Consider the following 22,901-nt stretch of genomic DNA (forward strand, 5'->3'; position numbering starts at 1 on the left):
AGGGAAATTATCAATCACTGCAGTCACTGACTGAAGCTGGCCTGCCCAGCATGTAGTTGACACCTGCACAAGTTCTCATGGCTGCAGCACTAACTTCTTTTGAGTGTCTACAAACTTATGGTGGTTTACAAGGGAGACACTAAAGAAAGAATGGAGACCTTCCAGCATGTTGAAGAACTTGTGTGGCGTAAAACAAGATTTAACTCATGTGCGTAGCAATGCACATAAATTGCCTCAGAGCGCTTTTTTTAAGAAAAAAGGGCTTGTACACCACCAACATCCCCACTCATGACAGCTGCCCCATCATAGGTCTGTGCCACATTTCAACTGATCAATTCCTTTCTTTAGCAACTGATTTTCAATTGCAGCTGTTATCAAAGTAGAGTCAAACTGTGACACTTCTGTAAGGGCTAGGAACCTTTCTTTGACGGCACTCTCCACAGACACGTATCTAACACACAGTGCCAAGTGTTCTGTCTTTCCATACCTGGCCTCATCAGCCACAATGGCATACTTCTGTTCTATTCTGTTAGTTCTTGTGAACAGCACTCTATCATCTCATTTTGGCTATCGGATGAGAGGTATGTGGTGAATGCTTTGAATGCTATGCCTTGCTTCCCCAAGAAGCAGATTACTGCTACAATACACTGTAGATATTCCTTTGTTTCACTAATTTCACTGGCGCTTGTTGCCTCTATCTGCTCTACAACCACACTGTCCTTATGTGTCTGTGTTGTTTCATGTTTTTGAAACTTGCTAAGTTCCTTTTGCCAGTTATTAACTCCATCACTAACCAGTGCATCCTTTCTGACATTTTTGCCAAATACCCCACAAGGAAAGCAGAAAGCAGCATTTTGTCTAGCTGAGTATTCCAGCCATCTGAAACCTTTGAACCTGTTCTTGAAAGGCTCTTTTTTGTGCGTCAAACTGAGTATGAGGGTAATGAGACAGCTTTAAGTGTTTAGGAGCAGTGTCCTTATCCCCTAAGTCTGAACAGATCTCTTCTGTCCCTGCTGCTTTGGCTTGGTGGTCTGTATGTTGCACTCCCTGTGTCTCTTCATTTCTTTCACTAGTTGGTTCCCTCTCATCCCCTAGAGACTCTCCTTGTTCTTCTCCTTGTCCTTTAATTTGAAAAAATGTGGTGTAAAATAATATGTGTCAAAAAGTAAATGTAATATAGGCTGCTTAATGCCAATAGGTTAGTATGGGAGTATGAATAGTTACTGTTTCTGCTTGCCACTATTCACTATAAGTCAATTTGTTGTTTTCTCTCCTGGCTCTTCCTGTATGTTCTCCCTTTCTCCTTCTCCATCTTTCTCTCTTTCTCCTGGCACTGACACTCATACACAAATATACTGTGTTAAAATGTTATGGAGATCATTTACAGATTCTAAGGATATGGTCAAAAGGCACACAGAGGAATGTCATTTTCAATATCATCATCATTATTATTATTGATTATATATTTATTTATTTTTTTAAAATCACAAAGCCCTTTCACAAGAGAAGCTGTATTCTCCATTGTGGGTTTGACATTAAAAGTAAATAAATAAATAAAAGCAGGGGACCATTGCCTACATAAGTAATTTGATACAACATACAGACGGCTGGTTTATATTATCCGTTACTTTAGCTTAACACTGTACAGAAAAAAACAAGACGGAGGTCATTATGGACTGCCCCTAGTCTCTCATCTGAATGTGTCTTTTTTCTTTAAAAGAACTGCCATATGTCCATTGGTTACTGGCAGGCCACACACACACACACACACACACACACAGAGAGAGTGAGGCACGTGGCATGCCTCCAGTGACGTGTTAAAGATCTTGTGATCCTTGTTATCTTTGTTATTATTTTTATATTAGTGAGCCATTTCGTTAAAAGTACCGTCTAATGTGTAGCTAATTACCTATTGTATTTCATTCATTTATCCCCAGCTTTTAACAGCAATGCTTAAATGGTTAAATAGATAGGAAAATGTAGTTGGTGAATGGTTGAAGTTGTTATTTCAAAATCCTGAATAAAAAGTTCAAATAGCTAAAAAAAAAAGCTAAAAGTAGGCAAACTGTTCAAAATGGTTGAAGGTACCAAAAGTAACTTATAAACAGCTAAAACTGTTAGCTTAAATCAATGAATAAAATGTTGAAATGGTTATATAAAAATATTTATAAAAATGTGAAAGAGGTGAACAGTGGATATATTGTTGAAATAGGTCAAAGTAATGGATAAATGGCTGAAATGTGTGTTTTCTTGACAAACTGAAGTTCAGCTGTATGAAAAAAAATAACATCCAGTTTAAAATTAGCTCATGACAGGAGATGTTGATGAAGAGGCACTTAAGTGTAATACTTGATTAAATTGTCATCAGTTACATTCCATCACTGGTTCTTCTAAATTTTGACAGTAAGATTTATTTTTACTGCAAATGTATATTGGTTCCAAACATCACTTGTTTGGTCTCCCTGAATACTAATAATCAGTACTGGTCCTGAAAAAAAACCCATATCGTTTGATCTCCAATCGAAACATTAGATCAGCAAGAGCTCACTGGACCAGCTGTTCAGTCAGTTGACGTTCCACATACTATTAATCATGAAATATTCCAACTGTGAGTCAAGTTCATTCTGTTAACATAAGTGTTTGGTTGATGAGAAATTTTATGAGCTGGGAATCAAGAGAGTCTGAGATAAGTGACCAGTGCCGACATTTGTGTGAAATGTTCAACAACAGAACCTTTTTTTAAATTGGTTTTATTATTGTGATGCAACAGAAGCCTTCTGGTGGCAAGTGGAATGATTTTTAAAATCGAATGAATGACAGTCTGTAACATTTTTGGTGGATAGTATCTTTACATAAAATTTCTATACAACAATAAACATGAATAAATGCTGCTAGAATTATAATATATAGAGTATATTGTGAAATTATCACAATACAGTGATACATGTGATTCTGCTGCAGTTCATCAAATAGAACATCAATTTAACAGCAATAATTTCTCACTGAATAAAAAGTTGGACAGATAAAATACAATTTTAAAAGAAAACTTATTACCTCAGCCAAAACTCACTTAAGTGTGATTCTAGAAAAGCTTGAACAAGGACACTCTATGTCCTCAACCCTACTTACAGACCACTGAAGAATGGCAATCTAAACAAAAAAAAAGAAAACTTTATTCTATTTTAGACTATCTATTCTTGATAAGCTTCAGTCTCAATAACAAAGGCTCATCATCTTCAGTTGCCCAGATACCAACACCTTCTATTAACATGAATCTAAGGTCAGCTGAAGATATGCACTTGATAACACAGTTCATTTATTTTAAATAAGATGACAACCTTTAGTGTTTCACTCTCCTCAATTAAATCCATTTAAACCTGGAGGCCTTAAGACACAGTATGGTTTATACACAGGAGTATGCATCCATGTAACAGGTGTGAAATGTCCTCAGTACCTCTCTTCCCTGCAGCACACCACGCATCATCCTGCCTTTACTCCAGAAACATGTGTTTGCATGACTGTGGCGGTTGTAAAACTGAAGGTGCTGAAGAGCTGTGCTTTCCTCAATTCTACTTCAGGCTGAAGATTCTTCGCTTTTCAGAAAATCACCCCATGAGCCAAGTGACACACATCCAGGTCCAAGTTCAGCTCCAGACAGTTCTGCCTTCTTTGGTCATCCTCTTGCTATTCGACAGGTTCTCTTTTAATCGGGCTTTAATCTATAAGATGAGTCTTTGGCCCAGGATTTTGCGGTTGATTTCAGCCAAGGCCACAGAAAACACAAAGGCCTTCTCATCAGAAAGACTTGCATAGATGTCCACTTCCTTCTCTTGTTTCTCTGTGAACACAATAAAAACACAGTCCATGACAGAAATACCATTTTAGAAATACATTATTTAACAATGGATGCAAAGTGCACTGAAATTCACACCCCTTCTTCTCTGTTGATTTACACTGGAACAATGACATGGCACACATGTCACATGAAACTGCACAACCTGGGCCTTCGAACCATACCTGGCATTTACCTGTGTGCTCATGTGGATTTAAAGAGGGCCTGATCAGGAGTATTCAATGTTACAGAAGTGACTTATGTGAGTCCAGGTACTATAGCATCATGAAATACATAGACTAACAGCTCGCACAGATGCCACCTTGGTTGAGTCTTAGTTGGGTCCATGTCCCCTCTATGGGGGGAGGAGTTTATGACCTGTACTGCAGCCAGCCACCAGGGGGTGATAAAGATGTTTTGGCCTCACTTTTGGGGAGCTCTCATCTCATCCATGTTTATGCACAATCAGTGCTTCCAAAGTAAGTGATGGTGGACAAAATCTACAGTTCTCATCCTGCACAAAAATAAACTCCAGAAGCTCCTCTGAAGCTGATACGATGATTCAGCAGTCGGGATTACACAAACCAAGAGGTATTTCACTGCTAAAGTCTGAAGACATACAGGCAAAGCTACAGGTGAATACAAAGACCGGTAAAACACAAAACAGTCAGCAAACATGTTAAGTGTCAGCTGCATTAAGAGGAAATGGCAGCTTTCATAGTGGAAAAAACAGGAAGCTTTGCTGTTACTGTTGTTGCACATGAAGTGTGTGGACATGGCCTTCAATGATAAAGTGAAAGTAAAACATTGTTAAATAACCTGTCTGAAAACAGGATCCGCTACTGACATGAGAGTCAAATGAACAAGACGGGTGAGTTGGTCTCACCTCTTGTCTCAAACAAAAAGACATTAAATTACTGTCGTTTTGATGTGTGTTCCATTCAATACACATTACAAGAGACCTGAAACTGAAAGATCGCTTATTTTACCTTTCTCCTCCTCTTGTTTCTTCAGCCCCACTGTTTTGGGTCTCCCCCTTCCCCTCCGGATGGGATCTGACTGGCTGTTGGCCCGCGATCTTCTCCTGTTCTCCATGTCACTGGTTAAAGAAGAGTCGATCCTCTCTCTGCGAATGCGCTCTGTTCTCCTCCTCTTTAAGTCCAGCTTGTCTGGAGCAGAAAATGTGGAGAATAAAAAAAAAAAAAAAAACATATCAGCGTAATTTGTATATTAAAACTGGTTCCAAATTGACGTCTTTGGTCTGAAAAACAGCCAAGCCAAGGCAAAAATTGTAGGCAAAATTAAGAATGAGGTCAACTTGCTGTGTCAGAGCCACAAAAGTGGTGCTAAGTGTGGATGAGATGGACACAGCTGTGCAGGTTGTTGTAAGAATGATTTCTTTAATCAAAGGAAAACTGTTACCTGCTCCAAGCACTAGAACAGTTTGGACATGTGGACTCAAAATGGGGGCCGATGGGTAATGGGTTATTTTGCCCTACCAACTGGTAAGGGCAAAATAAAATAATAAACTCCTCTGAGTCCGACTGTAGGCAGCGTGTGATTATTATGCCTGAGCCCCTGCTAGACTAATATTCATTATATTTCAATAGATCAGTATCATCAGATGAAAGTATTCAACATTTACCAAAACATGGCATTGTTGTGCACAACTGGTGTAACTAAAAATACAGACACAAATTATAAAGACATAATTAATCAGAAACTAAAAATAACACAGGTAATAAATAAGCATAAAATAAATAGATAACTAATAGTCAAATAAAAATATTAGGGGTTTATAAATATATTGAAGGAACATTTGAGTATCACAAATATGTTTTGTTAACATACAAGGATTTGTAGCTGTGGTTCATTTTGAGAGGTGTTGTGTTTAACCCCTGACCATGAGATGAAGAGCTGTCTCCAGCCATTTGACTCCAACGTAACAACAACTGAGGCAGGAGGAAGTCATGGAAATAGCTACAGTGTACACACAAAGAACACAGGCTTGTGAAACTATATATCACTGTGCTTACAGTATCACAGCACACTGAATCATAATCCCCATATCATGATTTTTATTCATATCACCAGACTCTATCACAGTCCTGATAAATATTACACTTTGGCTATCAAAATGGATTTTTTAAACAGTCAGGCTTGGTTGTACAACAAATTCAAAATTTATCTGAATTTTAATGTTCCTTTAGTCCATTGTTTTCTTCCATTGTGAACATACACTGCAGATCAACAATGGTACGGGTCCTGCTGTGAAGAAACAATAATAGCTGAAGTTCCTTCTGCTTTTTTATGTAAATTTGTGTACGGGCATTAAGCACTGTGTGTATGCTGTGTGTATACCGAGAACGAACAGTAGAATAGAATGAACATTACTTTGCAAGTATTTTGCACAAGGTCAAACTACACTGTCAGAAGCAGTTCATTAGCTTTATGCAAGATGATTCTTACCTGCTAGAGCTGGAGAAGACCGCTCATTTAATTTGGCATTTAGAAGTTTTCTGCTAATAAACACGTAGCCACATGTGCAGGACTTGCACGCAACTGGAATCTAGAGAGAAACCGTAAAACACACAAGATTTAATTACTGTAAAGGCTTTGTCATTTGTGGGGCAAGAATGAGCAAAGTACATTCCTCTTCAAGCACAAATGTGTTCTCAGGATTGTGGCCTATTTAAATTATGCAATATCTTACACACAAGTGGAGCTGGTGTCATGTGATGCTAAGAAAAGGGGATCATTTAAAAGCGTGATTCTCACAGTGTGTGTTTTGGTCATTCATACTGTATGTACTGCTTCTCTGAACTTTTCCAGATGTTACCCTGACAAGCTGTATGTGTGAAAGCAAATATCTGAGTCAGATTAACCAGACTTTACCCTGGCAGCTCCTTAGTACATCGTCAGTATAATGTCCTTTCTGTCTGTATGTTGCTTTCCACTCATTCGTTGATACTGTTCATATGTCCAGATACATGCAATATGGATATCAACACAAAATCAGTAACATTACAGGTGAGTCCTCCTCTTTCTGTAGGCTCTACTCAGGCACCAGCCCACACCTAAACCGGTACAGGAGAAGGCACCTGACATCAATAATTGCGTGCCATATGTGAGAAAACGGCTTCAGTCTACCCTCATTTGCTATGTGGATCCTGCCTCAACCTCACCTTGTGCAAGTTGAGCTGAGACCAGACTATCAACTTCCCCAAAACATTTTTTTATCAGCTAATGAGAGAAATCAGTGGGGCCCACAGCTACGAAGGCTGCGCCTATACTCGCAGAATCTGGAGTTATGGCATGTAAGTAATGTTCCATTTCAAATAGGCTTTGCCCTCAAAAAGCTATGCCTAGTGAGATACGGGTGAAGCAGGAAGCAAGAAGAATAGCTAGAGACAACCCGCAGGTGGGAGCAAATGAAAGCGCAAGGGCAGTTAAAAGATGATTAGAATAAAATGTCCAGCTCTGTTTGTAAGATATGAACAGAGTATTGCTCTTGCATTCATTACATTTTTTCCCCTCGCTTATAGCATGTCATGTGAAGTGCTAGTTAAGTACATTTTAGTTAAAAACATGATTGGAAACACTATGAAAATTGTTGATAAACATTTAACATGTATTTGACAATATAGACACTACCACCAACCATACACCAGATTTTGCCCTTCTCTTATTCTACCAGTTGTCATCTGATCAAGCTACTGGTAGAACATGGTACAGTGTAAAAAACTTAACTCAGAGTCACAACATAACTGTGAGATTAGGAAATGTTACAGGGTGAGACAGAAGTAAATACACCCTCTCTAAAAGAAGAAATCCTACTAAGAATACGTGCAACTACTGTATGCCAGCTTACTGGAAAGAGTACAGCACCAATTTTGCATTGCAATCCCATAAGACTGTCACACTCCAGATCAAAATGGATACAGTGGAAACAGAGCTGTCGTAATTTTTATTCCATGCAGTCTTCTCCCTTGACAAATCCTGGCATCCCAATACCCACAGGGTTAGTATTTACTACTTAGTCCCTGAAACAAAATCTGTGCAATAATTAACCATAACCTGTGGAACTCTAGTGTAAATAGTCCTTCTGTACTGTGGACAGTTGTTTGTACTTGTTTTCTGTGTATTTATTCTTTTGAATGCACATCCTGTTCTTATTTTTGCATGCATCAACAAACGTTGCCTCAAATGACATCATCTCAGGCAAAAGATCAGATTTTGTGCAGCTTCCTCCAGAGCTACAAAAGGCTTTAGTCTATACAACTTTTTTATTTTCATGTCTTAAAGTATGACTTAAGACATGAGAATAAAAAGGTGCAGACTATGATTTGTAAAGTGCCCTTTAAAATGTGAAAACAGTTAACATTGTAGCATTCAGTGCAAAGTTAAAAAAAACGACATTGTAAAACACTTTCTGGTTTGAGAATGAGAAGTAAATATTCTGTGACAATGCAAGGACAGCCCTGACAGTAGCACACGCCAAGAGGTAACGATAACGACAAATTACCTCCATAAATTTGGACATTTAATGTCCGATGCTTGTGGGGACTTGCTGTAAAATGAATGTATAGCCTCAATTTTACTGAAATATACACCAGCTTTTGATTCGGGTCGCAAACCCACAAAACAGAACTTGCTCTGTGACATTTTCACTTTCAAACTAGTTCACCAGGTTGCGTTCCTCTACCGTATCGATTCTTCGGAATAAAGTACAGTAAATAATGCAATTTACTTCAAATAGAATCATTTATTTATTACATGTCTTAAATGCGAAATTGTCACATGATACCTGACGAAACAGGCCTGAGTATGTGTAACTAGATTAACAATTCAGAGAACATGAGAACTTACTTTCTGAACAGAAAACTAGTGGCTAACTTGGTCAACCTTTGACTGGGATTTGGTGTGTTTATACGTGTGCATAGGGGCTGCCACTGGATCCTGTTTCTGTATTCAGAACTGGCTGTGGCTGTGGAATGACTGCTATCCATAACATTGTGAAATTTACATAAACTAGGCAATCAGTAACACCGTTCAAAAATGCATGAAAAACATGTTTTCTCACCTGTTGGTCGCATTCAGGACACGATTTAGTAGCCATTTTGACTTTCTTTGTTTTATTTGCCGACATAGTCGGTTTCCTCCAGCAACACACCGATAGCTCTACGGTAGCTCGCGTTACAACTTTTCTCTACAACACATGGACGGCAACTGATTTAAACCAGCATACATTAACGCATCGATGCAAGAAACATACACCCATATAGCTAAATGACAACACACCTTAAAAAGGCTCACAGACATTACAGTATTCTGAATGTGAAATCCTCGAGCATGCGCACGGAAACTCCTTCTGCTGGTGTGTTGCATTCAGGTTGCCTGGGAAAAAAGAAAAGATTTGTCCTCTACAAAAGTGGGGTCGAAAGAATTTGTGGATAGTTCCATGGTACCACTCAGTCATTATCTGTGTTGCACATTTATGATTTTGTTCTTTGTTTCCCAGTTACACAAATTTTAATAATATAGGGCGTTTTTTAAGCAAACTATATTTCATAGCATTTTTGAATAGTAATGATATACTTTCCATAATCAGCTCCAAATTCCATGTGTTCCCATACGAATACGAAAACGAAATCTGCTAAAATATTTTTTAGTCAAATATTTATTAAAATATCATTGTAGGCGAAGAAACTGTACTGTCACAGTGTCACACAGGTATTCAAGTTATTTGATGCTGCCATCTAGTGGCGTCATCATAATATTACGCACATTCCACCTCCAGGGGGCAACATGTGTTCATTCAAATTCTTACATGGTGCCAAGAGCGTTATTAGCCCTGTTTTTTTGTTTTTTTTCTAGCCCCAAACATCAAAATGTCTTTTTAGGTCTTTTTTTAATTTTTACTTACTCCTACTGCGCTGTGCTATTGCCTATATCTGCCCCTCTATGAGTACAGCAATACTGATACTGGTTCAGAAAGTACCCCTTCTTAATCCCCGTGTTGGTTTCTTCCAGATTTTTTCTAAACGGGAACATAATCGGAATGACGTTTTGAAGTGGCAGGGGACAACGTAATGTGGTAGCCTGATTACATAATTTTTAGTGAGTGCTGTCACCACATTTTAAAACCATACGTGACAGTCAAAGGGGAATCCAGTTACTTATATAATTGTGTAACAGACTTCGAACGGCATTAACTCAACGGACCTTTATCGAGTTTTAAAAACGGCATCGATGGAGAAGAATAACTTGCCTGTCTGCCAACCTAGCGTTAGCTGCTAACGCTATCTGAATCCTATCTTAAAAACTGCCACACTTTTCTGTAGCAACCTGTATAACACAAAATATTGTGAAGAGTCTGTCTGCAGCTTCCTTAATACAATTAATGTCACCAAAGTTGAATTAAATCATAAAGAAATATGTGATGATTCTGTATCTCTCGAGGAAGTCATAAATGTAACTTTTTTTTTTTAAATTGGACTGTTAAAGACTGTGAAATTTCTGTATTTATATATATATATATATCTGTAATAGACCCATAAAAGAATGAATTACATATTTAGGTATTAAAATTGTCAAGAACAACAATTCTAGATGTAACTTAACTTTGATCCAATAATAGATATAACTAAAAAAAAAGCTTAATCATTTCTTTTCAATAAAAAGACCTGCAAGAGAATCAATAACATGCTCTACAACTTCACCTGGAAAAACAGAACTCACTATATCAAGAAATACATCATTATTAACATTCTACCCTTCACAAAATATTCAAAATCAATTGGATTAAACAGTGTTTAAGTAACCCCATGTCAATCTGGAACTTTATACCCAATTATGTATTTTCCAAATTAGATGGATTTAAATTTATCTTAGTTTACAATTACAAAATTAGTAAGATCCCCTAAATTGGCTAATTTTCATTTCTCATTTAAAAGCACAACTTCTCACCTCACAATTTTATTTGGAATAATAGAAATATATTGCACTAGAATAAATCTTTATTTTATGAGAAATGGTTTACAAATGACTTTGGTGACACAGTTCTTTAACAACAATGGACTTCTGTTTCTCACCAAGTATGGTCTACCTGTTATGCTGTAGTCAGAGGATGCTGGGGTCATTATGTTATTAAAAGATACCACTGCACAAGCATCTGTGTCACAGTTTCCTGATCCAGCAGACACTCCTGTGGGTAGGATATGTTTTTTGTCTACTAAAAATTACCTCGCTTGGAAAAACATTTGGACTCTATGCTATAAGTATCTTTTAATAAACAAAATTAGGGAAGCATCCTTTAAAGTCCTTCACTAATATTATCCATCAAATCATAATTTCACTTAGTTTCAAAAGGGCAACTATTTGAATTTCTCATTCTGTAATATTCTCCCAGAGACCTCTCTCTGTGAACCTGTACTGTAGTTACCTTACTTGTACAATGTGTTGGTGTTGGTCAGAGCCAGTAAAGCAGAGGTGGAAGTGGCAAGGTGTACGGAGCCCCTCTGGTGACATGGTCAAAAAACTAAAATTAAATCGTGGCCACGAAATAGGTATAACGTGCACACAACATATTAATTCGTGGTCACAAAATAAGTATTAGGTGCACATGAAATACTAATTAACAATATTAATGTAATTCCTGGACAGCTGGGTAAGTAAATCGAGCGCACCTTCTCTAAGGTAGAGGCGTGAGAGGGGCTAACACGATGGACAGGGACAGTATGACAGAGATTTATTTTAGGCTGGGAATGAGCTGCAGGTGCATTCTGAAAAGCCTGGCATTGCAAGGAACCATCATTTCCGAGAGACATTTAAACTGGATATTGAGAGCCAGGATGCTTTACTGGAGAAGGTATCACTTGGACTTAGATTTCACTGTTGACCAACTGCAAGGCCCTGGAAATGATCACGGTTACCGGTGGATGTTTACAAAGTGTAAACAACACGGTATTTCTATCAGAAAAGAAGACGTCAGGATCCTCCTGTCTCTACTAACCCTTGTTTTGTTATTGATCCTTTCAGTAGACTCCTCTGAGCTGCCCCACTCCCTGGTGGATGTTTTACTGCCTCAGAAACGCTTCCCTTATCTGATTAATAAAGGTTTTTTGCTCCTTACTGACTTTGTCCTGTGTGTTGCATTTGGGTCCATTAACTCCCTGGTTCAGATAGCTATTGTTAACACTAGAGAGTGAGGTGTAAAATAACTATGGGTGGTGTCATTAGAAATGTTCAAGTGTAAAGATGTATAGAATGTAACAGAGAGGACCATAGTCAAAAAGAGAACAGGTTGTATTTTGTACATAATAACAAGATAAGAACAGTTTTCAAGCCTCCTGTTAGCCAGCTTCATACTGATAGTTACAAAATAATGTTATTCAAACTTCTTTTAAGTGTAAACAACATCTGTAAATGATTAATTTTTCTTAAACAACTTTGAAACATCAGAAAAGGCTCAGATTTCATACTGTAATATAAAACATGCTTAATCGATTGGATTTTGGTATTTGAAGTGAAGCTGTATTTATACCTAGTCAGTGTACCTGCAGTACTCTCCCAGTTTGTAGAACTGTAACTGTACGCTGTATTTGGAATATTTTCAGCTCTTAACCTGCTCTTAAAGTAGTTGTTTCTTTTGGCACTAACCAGAGTAACACAGTGTGCAGCAGGCACAGATGCACTTTAGGCGCAGGCATATGGGAGTTCTATGGTTAGGGGTGTATTCTTTTGAGGTGGGACTTCTTTTAGCTGACTAAAATATGTTTGTTGCTGTCCCCGTCCCAGCAGTGTATTGCTCTGCAGGTAACACAGCATACATACTTCATACAACCTCACTTAAAAAAACCTGAACTATCCCTTTAAGCTTACCATTTAACTGGAAAAAAAAAAGATGCCAAGTATGCCACAACCTGCTACAACAGGCCAGGTGTCAGCAGTGGTGGACCTGAATGTGAGTAAAAGTAACAATACTCATAGTAAAACGTTAGTCCAGTAAAAGTAGAAGTCCTCCCTTTACATTTTCACTTTACGTAAAGTACAGGTAAAGTTTCAAATGTGCTTAAATATCAAAAGTAAAACTACTGTAACTTATTATGACTGCAGTGATGTTACATTGTTCTTGTCGAGGATTTGGCTCAGGCTTTTGTTTTCCACATTTTAGGTCTTTACTGTAAAAATGAAGAAAAAATAAGAAATAACACACCAAATCCAAGCCTTCCTGAACATGTTCAATATTGTTATAGAACTTCTGTTTAATATGATGACAATGTTTTGGATGTTTTTGTTTTGGTTTTTTGGCTGTTGTATCATCTATATTGTGCAAAGTTGTGCAGAGATAAACACTGGCTAATGCAATGACATTGGCAAGGCTGTTCATAAATGCCTAATGGTCAGTTTGTTAGAGGTGAAAGCAAATTAGTTTGTAATCTCTCATTTCTGAAACCTATTTTTATAAACTTTGAAGGATTCAAAATACAAACCCGAACTACAGAACAACATTGTTTATCAGAATCAGAATCAGAATTCCTTCATTTATCCCTGAGGGGAAATTCTTTTTTGTACAGACATTGCACTTGCAGTTTTCTCGACCAAGAAAGAAGTGAAAGATATAAAATAGGATTAAAAACTAGATAAGTATAAATCTAAAAATATAGGTATTTCTATAGTTATGAGGAAAATCATCATATTTCTTAGTCTGGGTGCTCATGTCCCATCAGATGGAGTGTTTGAGAGGTGAGTATATCTCAGACACAGACACAGCCCATTTCAGAGTAGTTGGTGCTGTTTTCACTTCATGTGAACCACACCTGCTCTGAACTATGCTCTTTCCTGTGCTCTGTGATAACACAGTCTGGGTTTCAGAATTGTTTTTATTATGTTTTTCCAAGAACTGTGCTCACACGAAACAAAGAACTGAAATGAAATGCCTGTTGTTTTAAAGTCCAACTTCAGCTATTAAGCGGTGCTGGAGTCTTCGATAGTGGACCAGTTTCTATCGACCCTGCTCGTCTTCACAAAAGAAGGTGTGCTACAACGCCTGACAGACTGACAGAGGCAGGGAGAGAGCTCACATCCCATACGCTGCAGCCACAACAGAGCTCCTGGAAGACGAGGCAGGATGGCACTGCTTGAGTCTGTCTCTGCACTTCTTCTCTTGCTTTTTGGAGTGAAACTGGTCAATCGCTTGGTTTGCCAGATTATCATTTTTATTATTATTACCAGAATTTTCATAACGCTTCACTCACAAAAGGTCCTGACAGTTCTCATACAGTGTATGCTGACCTGCACTTGGTTTGTGTGTCATCATCAGTACCTTCAGGTGTGGTTGTAGAAACCAAAGTGACATTAATGTGAGTTTGTTATGATTATGGTGGCTGTTGTAGCCCAACATGTTTTACTATAACATTTTGTGTAAATATTGAGCTGCGTTGCCCATTGTTTACTTTATTTATCTGTCTTTATTTGCTCTCCCCGTGCTGCTGTAACAATGCAGCTTCCCCACTGTGACACTAACAAATGATTGTCTTATCTGACTGGTGAATATTTCTGAAACAAATTCAGAAAAAACACAGTGTGTGTATGTGTGGGGATGTGGTGGAGAGGGTGGGCATCATAAACAAATACACCCTACGTTCTCTCTCCATCTGAAAGCTAGAAATGGCTAGAGATTCCAGTAAATTACCAAAAGTAAACTAGTGTGTGTGTGTGTGTGTGTGTGTGTGTGGGACAGAGAGAGAGAGCAGGGTGGGGAAGCTCTCTCTCATAGGGGAGAAAGTCACTTCAGTCAGCTCTGCAGGAGGATGACTCACACTCAAGTTGCACTTATACGCTGAGGAACAGATATGCACAATATGACTGTTCTCCTGAACTCCAGACAAACCTGTTTTCAATCACTTAAAGAACTAAAACCACACTAATAATAAAAATAATACTGCATTTTATTCATAGGCGCCCTTACATCATTAATCATAAAAACAGACACAATATTAGCATGTATATATAGCAAATGTGGGACTGAGTCAGTGTTCCAGTCGCTTCCACTGTGCAAACGCTCACTGAACAGTTAGAACGAATGCCACTGTAACAGCTCTGAAAACATCTATTTACATGTGCAACGTGCCCTGCTCTTCTCATGGTCAGTTCATCAGGACCTTGGTGAGGGGGAGGTTGATTTGGTTTTTCCTGACGGATGTTGGCTACACTTCTATGTTTTTCCTTTTAGCAAGAATCATTAGATCAGTGTGTAGCGTCAAGGTGTGGCCTGTCGTGCGCCAGAGCCAGACCAGCAACACACCACACTGCTCAGACGTTTGAAGCACCTTGATACAATCTCTCCCCTCCTGAGCTGCATGTATGTACTGAGATAAGAAAACCCTTATTTGTCCCACAAAAGGGAAACTGTAGTGTTACAACAGCAGGGTACAAAAACAGCACTGGAATAAGAGTTACAGGATCAAAAATATTTAAGATAATAAGAATAAAAATGATTAGAAATATAAAAATTAACATAAAATAGCATCTACCTATCTAGAGCTCAACTACAAAGCTCTGCATATATAAAAAGTTCCTATGTACAATTAGTGACTAACAGTAATTATTGCACATGGTGACTGCAGATGGATGACAGAGCTAACAATGCTCACTGTAGAGCCCGACAGCAGCAGGAAGGAAAGAGCTGTGGAATCTCTCCATCACACAGCGAGGGTGAATCAGTCTCTGAAGCTGCTCTCCAGAGCAGACAGTGTGTCCTGCAGGGGGTGAGACTCATGGTCCAGCATAGATGTTAGTTTAGCCAGGACCCTGTTGTCCCCCGCCTCCTGTACTGAGTCCAGAGGACAGCCCAGGACCGAGCTGGACTAATTGATGATCTTGTCCAGCTTCTTCCTCTCCCTCTCTGTGATGCTCCAGTCCAGTTTGTGATTTAGGTGAACATCCAGGTACTTGTAAGAGTCCACTTGCTCAATGTCCGCTCCCTGAATGTCCCCCGACACAGGGGTGGTAGTAGGCTGGCGTCTGCAGAAGTCCACCACCATCTCCTTGGTCTTCCCTGCGTTGACGAGGAGGTGATTCTGCTGACACCAGTCCACAAAGTCCCGGTCAGTCCCCTGTACTCCACATCAGTCATCAGAGAACTTCTGCAGGATGCAGCCGTCCATGTTGTGTCTGAAGTCTGCAGTGCAGATATATAATATTGTGTAGTATTCTCCTGAAAATTGTACTGGTATTAGTCTAAATAATTAATTATAGAATTAGTAATGTAACGCAGGCTATCTTATGTAGTCTCGTGCCAGTGTGTTGTCTTCGTGCGATCACTCCAGCCTTTGCCACAGTCTTGTCCTTGCCTCAATTTCTGTTCCTGTTTTTTTTTCCTCTGTCAGAGTGATTTTTCGCTGTAACTTTCATAGTGTAGGTTTGCCTTTGTTTAGGATTTCTAAGTAGTCTTTTGTTTCTTTTTCCTCCGTAGGAATGATTTTTGGTTACCTTTAGATCATATATTTTCACAGTTAGATTATTAGATTAGATGTTCTTTTGTTATTTTCCCTAGTCTTATTTTTGCCTCCTTTTGGAGTGATTTCTAGTTCTTTAGAGTAGTAGCTCTTTTGTTTAGTAATTTTCATAGCCTTTTGTTTTTATCTCCCTTGAGATAATTAATGTTTCATGTTTCGGAGTGTCTCTTAATAAAGGAGACACTCTTTGGGAGTAATTTCATAGCCTTTGTGTTAATTTCACTCTGCCTTAGGGAAGTCCAGGTTGATATTATTAGAGTCTGCGTTTATTCATACCTGCTCCGCGTCTGAGTCCTGTCTGAGTCGGAATCTGACACTTAAGATTTCCAAGAAGCGAAATTTGAGTGCAGCTTTCGGTTTTCCCAGAGAGAGAAACCTGCTCGGCTGAAGAGGGTCAAGAGAGAAGTTATCATTAGGACAAGCTGTGGACGTTTCTTTCCAATGAAGTGGATTATCCTGGAGAGTTACTCACCTAAAGCTAGCTGGTTAGCACTGAGTTCGTTGCAGTAGAGATGAACTGTGTGTTATGTAGAGCCAGTGAGGTTATAACGGTTTGTGTGACATGACACCTCATGTCACACAAACCGTTATAGCTAAGTTTCGTTGTTGCCGTTGAGGCGCTCACCTCTGTTAGCGTAATTGCTTTGCCTGAAAGCTGAATCAACATGGCTGACGTAGTTACGCATATGACGTATGTTTCTGTGTTCCAACAGTGGTTAAAGCTACCGTGTGTGCGCTACAGAAATGCGGCCTGACTGACCTGTTTCTGTATTGAAAATGGTTCTTAAAGCGGTTGTAGTGTTGCGTTAGTTCTGTGGATGGTGTAACAGGAGAAATTAGACTTTATGATAACTGTTTTCACTCTTGTGCGTCTTCTTCCTGTTGACAGTGCGGAGCAGCTGTCGTCATTGTCTCCGAGTCTTTGTCTTGAATAGACATCTAGATGTACTCTTCCAAAGGGCGGTGGGAACTAAATTAAAGGAAAATTAACTAAAGCAACTATTTGCACTTTTTCCGCTGGAATCTCAGGTTATTTCTTTGTCGGGTTCAAAACTGCAGTCAGTTTTAATCCTATTAAGTTCATACATCGTTTAGATTTAAGTAAATAGTCTTGTTTAGAAAAATAAGAATAACTAATGTTTTTGGTTGTATGTTTAGGAACCTAATTCTAATTAAAAATGTTTGTCTAGGAGAACCTGTCCGATTTCAAGCGGAACTAATATTCTTTGTCGCTGTGAAGGGTCGGGTTAGTACCTGTGCTGGCAAATTTTATCATGAGGGAAAGGTTTACTTGGTGTTACTGGAAGATGTTCAAATAAGTTAATAAAAATAAGCAATGTGCAAAGGGGAACAAACACTATTAAGAATTAACACCTGGTATTTTCTCTATTCAACTGTGTTAATTAGTTACAAATACATTTATTTGGTTTCAGTTTTATTCCCGTGGTATATTCAAGTCAGTAAAATTTAGTGAAATGAATTTAAGGTTGTGTCAAACTGGAAAAGTGTACCAGAAAAATGATTCTAAACAGAGGATCTTCAGAAATCTATGTTTTATGTTCATTTTTTTCTATGTGACATTTTCAGAAAAATATTATGCATATGCTACTCATGTCATGGTAGCCGCCCCCGAACAATGTCTCCATCTGACAGGCACTCTCAACTGTGTGCCTTCTGAGTTGAACCACCCACACACACCACCCACCCACACACACGCTCCACTCCACTGTCTAACTGTGCCACCGTTGAAAGGCCTTTATAAATGGCACTCCTTAATGTCAGAACCCTCACTGAAAATTCTTCATGTGGTTACAAAATCTCCTGGGCCTCCTGGGTTGTATTCTTCTGACTGAGAATTGATGAAACTGGTAGCAAAGGTCTAAATGAAGCGTCATTGTGTACATTTTTATTCTCACATGGTACCAAATCTAAAAAGAGGGCTTGTGGGGTTACAGTTTTTTTTTAGACAATTTATGAAAGCATCTCATTCCTACTCAGTTCCTACTCTATTTAGCTTTGGTAATCAGATGTGTACATCCCTATCTACAGCTGAAAGTCTACTGTTCTCTATAGGTAATTTTTAAATTATTGTTGAGTATGATTATTTCTATTGACTTTAACACTCATATTTAGAATTCCTCAGAGCCTGAGTTCAAGTACAGTTTTACTTTCAATAATCTTCTTTAACCCAACTTAAAGTACAAAAAGGTTTTGACCAGGAGAATGGTGTCAGAGAAGTGGCAAATGCAGAGCTGCATTTGTTCTTGCCACATAGTGTTACCTCACATGATTTATAAATGGTTTAAATATGCCTTTTTTTCAGCGGCCTTCATGTAGTCTTTTTCCTTGGGACTGTATATTCACCACATTGCAGGCCATATTGAGGAAGAAGAGGCCTTGTAACCGAGGCCGCTGACGTGCGTGCGTACGCCCGCGGCCCTTACGAGATTCTAATCATTTGTTGCGCAGTTTGTTTGGTTTTTTTTTTTTTTGCGGTAATAAAATGTGCGTTGATTACATTAGTCCATCCATCCATTTTCTATACCGCTTATCCGTCAGAGTCCGGAGAATACGTCTGCAAATTACAAATGAATCACTAAATAGTCACCTCCGGCCAGCTGTAACATTAAGATGCTCAGATGTTACTTTACACGATGGGGTATATAAGAGCTTATAGCAGACTCAGAGTAACCTGCCGCTAAGTATAGTCCACAAAACAACTTGTCAAGGAAGCAACGGAATTTACGCCCTGATTAGCTTTGCTTTTGTGGCAGCATATGAAAGTGCTGTGGTGTTCACTTCCGTTAAGAGACCCGTTTTCGCTGCTGTCTGCGTTGTTTTTAGGCGGACATCCCCTGCATTTGCATTAAGTAAACCCAGTGGATTTCAGAAGTTCGAGGCCTAAATAATTTTCAACAAAGACCAACAGCTGAGGGTGAAACGATGAGGAAAAAAAACATTTCATGTTTCGAGCCAAGACAAATAAACTGCTTTTCAAATCACGAATTCATTGTGGTTTCAATAGCGTTTGTTTTTATTAGTGATTGCACTTCATTGTTTAAACAGAAATATAACAAGATAATACTAAGGTACAATTCGAAACAGATTGAAGGATTGGAATCAGTAATTCACAAACAAAACACCTCTGTCTCGTCGTAGTGGCCTAATGTAAACAATCTGCTACATCTCTGATAAGGACACTTTGCCCTGTGTGCACAGCGCGCAGGCAGGCACCGTCTACAAAGTGCAACGCCACATATATATCAAGAAAATCCTGCTCTTAATTTTTGGGAATGGTTAAAATGTTCTTGAGCTTTCATGTCCCTGAGATTGTCAAAGACTTAGCATGTTTCATGGGTAACAATGAACGAGAAAAGCTACTTTATGACAACATATCCTAGTGAGGATTCTACATTCCCAAAAATTAAGATCAAGCTGTATTTTCCAGATTAAGTGGTATAGTACAACCAGTAGTACTTAATAATAATAATAATAACAATAATAGTATTGTTATTATATATATATATATAATAGTAACATAAGAAGAAGAAGCACAGAAGAGTGAGGTAACAATTGACCATTAGGGAAACTGGTAAGATTAATTATGCAATATGAATACAGAATATCAGTGAGGTTAACACTGTTAAAACAGTTAACACTGTTAACCTCACTGAAATGCTGTTAACTTAACAGCATTTCACCAGATCTCATGAGGTTTGTTAAATATGCTTTCCCAATGTGCACTGTAGGAAAAGTAATATTAACAAAAATATTCAGACACAATTAATATTTACTCCCTCTTTCCCCATAGTCTTGTGTTTCTCATAAAACGACCTAAAAAATTGTGTTAATCAAAATGTAGGCCTGTAAAAATGTGTTCTTCAGGAGTTATTCCAGTGAGATTTTTAACTGATGTCTTTTGTTTTATTTGGCCTAATTTTTAAGATAATAATTCAGCTTTAGTTTAATAATTTGCATACAGTATAATATTCTTTTAATATTAAAATCACAAGTTTTCTGTTTATGAACGCTACATTTGTTTTTCTAATGTTTTGGGGTTTTTTTTGGTTTAGTTTTTTTTTTTTACTTCTCACTGGCTTTGGTATGAAGGGGAGAGACTGTTCCCATATAATAACAGATAGTTCGTGTTAATTTAATTGAACTTATATAATTTAAAGCCAATTGAAGTTAATGCCCCGTAGCGCTCCCATTAACCTGACGAGCAGCCGGGCTCCTCGGAGGGCCTTGGCCTCGGCGTCTGCAGCCTTTCAGCCACAAAATAAACCCGATGTTTCCGGCAAGCGCGAGCACAAGCAGCACAATGGCGACGGAACAGACGCTGTGTCCAGCTGATGGCTTGTCCTCCGTGGCTTCCTGTGTAGAGCCCAAAAAGGAAACTGGACTTAGTTAATGTTAACATAAAGGACAGGTGTACTGCATGTGATCTTTAGGAACAGGTTAGGTTCCACTTACACACGGAGTCGGTGAGCAGGTCATGTGACTCATGTCGCTTCTGTTGATTCTCAGCCTCACAGTAGCTGGGTCTCCCCTCGTTCTTCTTTTCCCGTCTTCATGTTCGCTGTAGCAGACATAATCACCCTCATCCGCCGGGTAGACCCCCTTCAAAGTCAGCGACAAATCCCCCCTCGAGTGCCAGTCCGGTGAGACTGATGCCTTTCCCTCAAATCCCGTCCCGTATCTGACCTCCCGGGAGGAGAGATCCTGCTCGAGCACAAGGTCTCCGTGCTTCTCCCACCTAACACGCTTCACGGATTCGCCCACAGTGGAAGCATGGCACGGAAGCGTGGACGCTGCGCCCTCGGTTACAGTTCTGTCAAAGGGCACCACAACTTCAAGGTGGAACGGATGGGAAACATCACGCTCGCCGCAAGTGAACACATAATGTCCACCGTCGTTGTAATTGACATCGTTTAAGATGACAGACGACGTTGAATTGTGAACGATCCTCCCTGCGTAAACTTCATCTGCCTGCCAAGCGTCTTTAATGAGTCTTGCGACGGTCTGATCGTGTGAACGGGCATCTGTCTTAGACAAACGGTTCAGGCTTAAAATCTCACCCGCGCGACAGGTCTCGTGTGCCGTTATCTTTACGGAGCCTCCCACGTTTGCATACTCTCCCACAACGCCGCTGAAGATAATAATGCTAAGAATGATATGTATAAAGTCCGACAGCCGCGCCATGGCCGGTGTATGGCGGCGCGTTCCTATGAACCAGCGTCGATGGTTCGATGACCCAGCATGCAGCTGAGAGGGAGCACAACACCGCAATCCACGCAGGGTTTATCTCTCCCAGTATTCCTGCACACGGTCCCGTCAGTCAAAAGTTGATAAAGAGCTCCCTCTTGCGCGTTTTCTCAGGTGAACATCAAATGTCGAGAGTTATGGTGACATGCATCTAGTTCTTGAAGATTAGGATGAGATCACGTCGTTTTAGGCCAGAAATAATTTTTGGGGTTTTTTTTTGTTTGGGTTTTTTGTGTGCGGGGTCTGGGTGGCTGAAATTTTATAGTGACTGGGTTCTTGAAATGTTCTGTGAGTTTTTCTCCGGGTACTTCCCTAGGTGTGAGTGTGAGAGTGTGTGGTTGTCTATCTTTGTGTGTCAGCCCTGTGATTGACTGGCGACCAGTCCAGGGTGAACCCCGCCTCTCGCCCGTAGTCAGCTGGGATAGGCTCCAGCTCCCCCGCGACCCTGACGGATAAGCGGTATAGAAAATGGATGGATGAAGTTATGCCATTTCTTCCATAAAACGTGTTGAGAGTGTTCATGTATGTTGAAATGGATAACTTCATACATGAATAATATATCTCTACGTTGTCACCTTTACCAGTGATGCTTCAGTCAGTCCAAGTCAACTTTACTGTCAATTCTGCCGTGTGTGCAGCACACGGTGCGGTAGTAGAACAAGTCAGAGTATGTCAGTAATAATGAGCAATGCCCACGCATAGCACCAACATTATTTTTTCCATCAGTGGATGTCAGCACCTCTCTCAAAACGCTGCCCTCTCATACATTGGAATGAAGCCTGTCAGTCAGCGCGGCGTTGGTGTAATCTCCATCCATCCATCCATCCATCCATTATCTCTGAAGATTGTCCCAGGTGACTTGGGGTGAGAAGCAGGGCTGACCTTGGCATACTCAGGTTGCCTGAGGGGCATACCTGGTATAAAAAACAAATTAAGAAAAACTACTTTACTATAATATAGGGAAGCCCATATAGCACTGTAGATTTTCTCCACTGAAAGAAACATCGTCTTAACCATGTTTCATCTAACCATAGAGGCATTCAAGAGGGAACTTCTGCTGTGTTTTTTTCCACACATGGAGACACCCACGTTTAAGTCCACTAAGTGGGGCTGATGTATAGACTCAGAACTGTGGCTATACTTACGGAAGGCAAACATTTTCATGATGTGGGACAAGCAGTAAAGCAGTGCCTCCTGCCCAATTCAACAGAAACACCCACTGGTGTCAGTGGAAGACTCCTTTGTGCATTCCTTTAGATGGAAAGCCAGATGCCACCCTCCTT

At 39.4% G+C, this 22,901-nt stretch overlaps 2 protein-coding genes and 1 long non-coding RNA gene across 7 annotated transcripts; all 3 read right to left on the reverse strand.

The window, feature by feature from the left end:
- Nucleotides 1-2,526: 2,526 nt before the first annotated feature.
- Nucleotides 2,527-9,243, reverse strand: c1h16orf87 (chromosome 1 C16orf87 homolog). 5 transcript variants are annotated; one of them, XM_046392919.1, is made up of 5 exons: nt 9,134-9,237; nt 8,916-9,041; nt 6,302-6,401; nt 4,822-5,001; nt 2,531-3,838 (listed from the first exon to the last, which is right to left on the reverse strand). In XM_046392919.1, exons 1-5 carry the CDS (start codon nt 9,218-9,220, stop codon nt 3,720-3,722), a joined length of 612 nt encoding a protein of 203 aa, XP_046248875.1. In that variant the 5' UTR covers nt 9,221-9,237; the 3' UTR covers nt 2,531-3,719. The 5 variants fall into 5 exon arrangements, with proteins under 5 accessions (XP_046248942.1, XP_046248875.1, XP_046249027.1 ...); XM_046393159.1 differs by lacking the exon at nt 2,531-3,838 and adding an exon at nt 5,736-5,812 and having other exon boundaries at nt 4,847-5,001; nt 9,134-9,243; XM_046393239.1 differs by lacking the exon at nt 2,531-3,838 and adding an exon at nt 5,684-5,812 and having other exon boundaries at nt 4,867-5,001; nt 9,134-9,243.
- Nucleotides 9,244-14,766: 5,523 nt separating this feature from the next.
- On the reverse strand, nt 14,767-17,266 carry LOC124061479. The gene is made up of 2 exons (XR_006843763.1): nt 16,826-17,266; nt 14,767-16,737 (listed from the first exon to the last, which is right to left on the reverse strand). It is a non-coding gene; the product is annotated as an uncharacterized LOC124061479 (long non-coding RNA).
- Nucleotides 17,267-18,901: 1,635 nt separating this feature from the next.
- On the reverse strand, nt 18,902-21,965 carry si:dkey-22i16.9. Its single transcript, XM_046393447.1, has 2 exons — nt 20,827-21,965; nt 18,902-20,727 (listed from the first exon to the last, which is right to left on the reverse strand). The coding sequence occupies exons 1-2, from the start codon at nt 21,553-21,555 to the stop codon at nt 20,542-20,544; spliced, it is 915 nt and encodes a 304-aa protein (XP_046249403.1). The 5' UTR covers nt 21,556-21,965; the 3' UTR covers nt 18,902-20,541.
- Between the last annotated feature and the right edge of the window lie 936 nt (nt 21,966-22,901).

The sequence above is a fragment of the Scatophagus argus genome, chromosome 1 (assembly GCF_020382885.2).
Source record: "Scatophagus argus isolate fScaArg1 chromosome 1, fScaArg1.pri, whole genome shotgun sequence".
Classification (NCBI taxonomy): domain Eukaryota; kingdom Metazoa; phylum Chordata; class Actinopteri; family Scatophagidae; genus Scatophagus; species Scatophagus argus.

Coding starts and splice junctions, on each gene's coding strand:
- c1h16orf87 (XM_046392919.1), bottom strand. CDS start 9,220: ATGCAACACACCAGCAGAAGGAGTTTCCGTGCGCATGCTCGAGGATTT. Junction 9,042..9,133: donor TGTCTGTGAGCCTTTTTAAG/GTGTGTTGTCAT, acceptor CATGTGTTGTAG/AGAAAAGTTGTAACGCGAGC. Junction 3,839..4,821: donor GAAACAAGAGGAGGAGAAAG/GTAAAATAAGCG, acceptor TTGTGTTCACAG/AGAAACAAGAGAAGGAAGTG.
- si:dkey-22i16.9 (XM_046393447.1), bottom strand. CDS start 21,555: ATGGCGCGGCTGTCGGACTTTATACATATCATTCTTAGCATTATTATC. Junction 20,728..20,826: donor CCTGCTCACCGACTCCGTGT/GTAAGTGGAACC, acceptor GGCTCTACACAG/GAAGCCACGGAGGACAAGCC.